The sequence below is a fragment of the Zalophus californianus genome, chromosome 1, assembly GCF_009762305.2.
Source record: "Zalophus californianus isolate mZalCal1 chromosome 1, mZalCal1.pri.v2, whole genome shotgun sequence".
Taxonomy (NCBI): Eukaryota; Metazoa; Chordata; class Mammalia; order Carnivora; family Otariidae; genus Zalophus; species Zalophus californianus.
The window spans coordinates 160,063,657-160,066,693 of record NC_045595.1 but is presented as its reverse complement, the minus strand read 5'-3'; the positions used below and the strand labels follow the sequence as shown (position 1 = coordinate 160,066,693).

General features: G+C 37.8%; 1 protein-coding gene across 1 annotated transcript; it reads right to left on the bottom strand.

The window, feature by feature from the left end:
* Nucleotides 1–587: 587 nt before the first annotated feature.
* Nucleotides 588–1,200, bottom strand: LOC113917887 (transcription factor BTF3-like). Its single transcript, XM_027585962.2, has 2 exons — nt 744–1,200; nt 588–643 (listed from the first exon to the last, which is right to left on the bottom strand). Exons 1-2 carry the CDS (start codon nt 1,183–1,185, stop codon nt 597–599), a joined length of 489 nt encoding a protein of 162 aa, XP_027441763.1. The 5' UTR covers nt 1,186–1,200; the 3' UTR covers nt 588–596.
* Between the last annotated feature and the right edge of the window lie 1,837 nt (nt 1,201–3,037).

Genomic DNA, 3,037 nt, shown 5'->3' with positions numbered 1-3,037 from the left:
CTAGAACTCACCATGCATGAGGACCTAGTAATCCTTTACATTTGCTTAACAGTTTAAAATTTACATATGGCAACCAATGAAAGACAAAATCACAAGCAGCAAAATAAAATACATGTACTTATTTGGGGGCTTAGGGACTCTAACTCAGGAGAAATTGAAACTGCTCTGGAGAGACAAAGGAGGTTAGGGTTTTTAAAGAGGAAGGAGGGAATTTACATAAATTGATTTGAATGAAATGTGATTGGTGCTGGTGTAGCTACAGTTACACTAATATATATGTGATTGGTTGCTAGGGCTAGTCTTAGGTGGAAAGTCCATTCATGTCCATTTTTTTTTTTTCCCCTAGGCAAAGAACTTTATTAACCTTGTTTCAAACTTTATTCCCAGGCTTCTTCAGCTTAAATAGCTGCAAAGAATGAATTGTGTATAAGCAAAAACTGAAAAGAGCTGCAGTGTCCAAGGGGCTTGGACTTAAAAATATTAGAGATCTAGATTTTATCAGATCCATGAACAAAATTTTAAAAAGCAGTCATAATATAAAATAGCAGCTCCCAGTAACTTCTTCAAGTTTTATGTTCTTCAGAAGTTGACTCAATTCAGTTTGCTTCATTCTTGGAAGCTTCATCAAAATTCTCCACAAGATCTTATTACCAATTCCCCCAAGGGAGGCTTTCCTACAGTATAAAGATTTGTTATTCTTCCTTCTAAGATTCTCTACGTTGGCCATAAGTGAAGGTTCCTACCCAGAACTTCATCATCATCCTCCTCTCCGGTAGCAAGTGGTGCTTTTCCATCCACAGATTGTTTGGGCAGAGCTTCAGCCAGTCTTCTTAAACTAGTCAGACTGTCTGCATCAAGTTGGTTTAAGATACTGGGTAGCATTTCTGTCAGCTGCTTTGTCTCAGCATGGCCTGTAATGGTGAAAGTGTTCGCTGCCAGGGATGCCTGAACTTTGCGGTTGTTAAAATGGATCACTGTTCCTTGGTTTGTGAACATATTCACTTCTTCAATACCAGAGATATTGTTTACCCCGAACTTCTTTAAGGAGAACTGAAGTTTTTTATCATCTGCTGTAGCCGTTCTATGAACCACCTTCTTCTTTCGGCGAGCAGTTCCTTTCCCACCAATGCGCACTTGTGCTTGCAGCTTGGCGAGTTTCTCCTGGTTCATGATAGTTTCTTTCATCTTGTTGGAGCGGAAATGGGACCGCGCAGGGGAATAGGGTTGGCGCTCAGGGGGTCTCGGGCGGACCAGCTGAGATTAGGTGCACACACGCGGGGACGCCCATTCATGTCCATTTTAACATATAGCAGATGCCTTGGCTTTTAACTGAGTTCAGCAAAAATTCCAAGAATTTGAGACAGAAGATGTGCATAAACCCCACTTCCTCAAAGTCCTCCTGGCTCCATTTTAAATAACTCTCTTAGCAATGCTGATTTTATTTTATTCTCTTCATTATCACAAAGAGCAGCCATGCATATGCATACATACATTCATTCATACAAGATCTATTGTGATCTTCATTAGAAAGCCAGGGTGAGAATCATATTCCCTTTTAATCAATAAGGAAACTGATTAATGAGCTTAAATACCCCGTTCAATGCACCTAACTACCAAGACAGAACTCTTTATTCCACTATAACAAACATAATGTGTGTATGCATGTAAAATATGTATGTATGTAACACACATATATGTAGATGTTTAAATTTAAGTGGTCCTGAGCACAGCAGATAGTTAAATCCTGATTTCTTTTTTCTCCTGATTTCTAAATCTATCATCTAGAGTCCCAATGAATAATGTTAGCAATTTATTGTCTCCAACCCACAAAACGGCTAAAGGTTAGGAGAGCTGAGGTGTTACCAAAAAAACAGGGGTCTGGGAGTCATGTCTTGGCTGTAAACATGCCAGTTGTATGTCCTTGACTGTCTGTAGGTCTCAGTTTCCTTGTCGATGAAATAAAGGTGCTGGAATAAATAATCTGTAATAACTTTTATGGTTTTAAATGTTATACTTTTATATTGAAACCACTAGATGATAATCTCAGCAGTAGAAAAATTCTACTCCATACTTCAAGAGCGGTCAAAGATGATTATTATACTTAATATGGTTTTAAAGAAGCATTGTTATAATTTAAGGCATTGAATCAGAAGACTCAAGATATGTTTTAAATGGATTTGGAGATTATTTTAAGTCATAGTGTCTTTCAGTAAAACCCCTTGAAAAAATTCACTGTTTGAGCTTTAATTTTAAAGGTTATTTTCAAGGGCCATAAGGTGAAGTGCAGTACAAATACCTAGATTTTCATTATTCCTTCATTATCAACTTCCTTCCTCATTCTGGGCAAGTAAATTGGTTCCGATATTCCTCAGTGAAAAATAAAAAAACCCAAAATACTGACTAGAATAATACGTGGCTACTTTAAGAAATCATTAGAAGTTCTTAGGGGGGAGAAATGAAAGCACCCATTTATATTCTCTTGCTCATGGCGATTTGAATAATAATAATAATAATTACGCAGTGAGTTTCATTGAGAATCTACTAAGTGCTCAGCACTTTCTTTCACTTGGAGGATTTGGAAGAATTAATCTTCCTAGCCTATTCTACACTCTAGTTGTGGCATAATGGTCAAACGAAGGATTCATTTCCAAAAGTCAGTGACTTTTCATCAGCATTATCCCTAGAAGAAATTATTGAATAGGTAAAATTCATCTTCCTCCTTCTTGAGTTTCTTTCCCATGACTCTTAGCTCTTTTTGTTTCTGCTGTGGATGCCTCACCAGTCCTGTTGGCTCCCAAGTCTCCGATCACAGGGAGCCAGGCTTTCTCTGACACTGTTCTCGCCTGTGCTCCCCTCAGAACGGTCTTTTTTGGTGAAAGACAGACAAACGTGTTTCTTCAAATATGTAAATAATTGATATCACTTAATGATTTATTAAGGGAATATGGTGAATCGAACCATAAGAAAAGACATAAGTTAAATCTGTATCTCTAAGCAGGTGAAATGTCAGGTTTTAAATCCAGTTGGGCGGGAACAG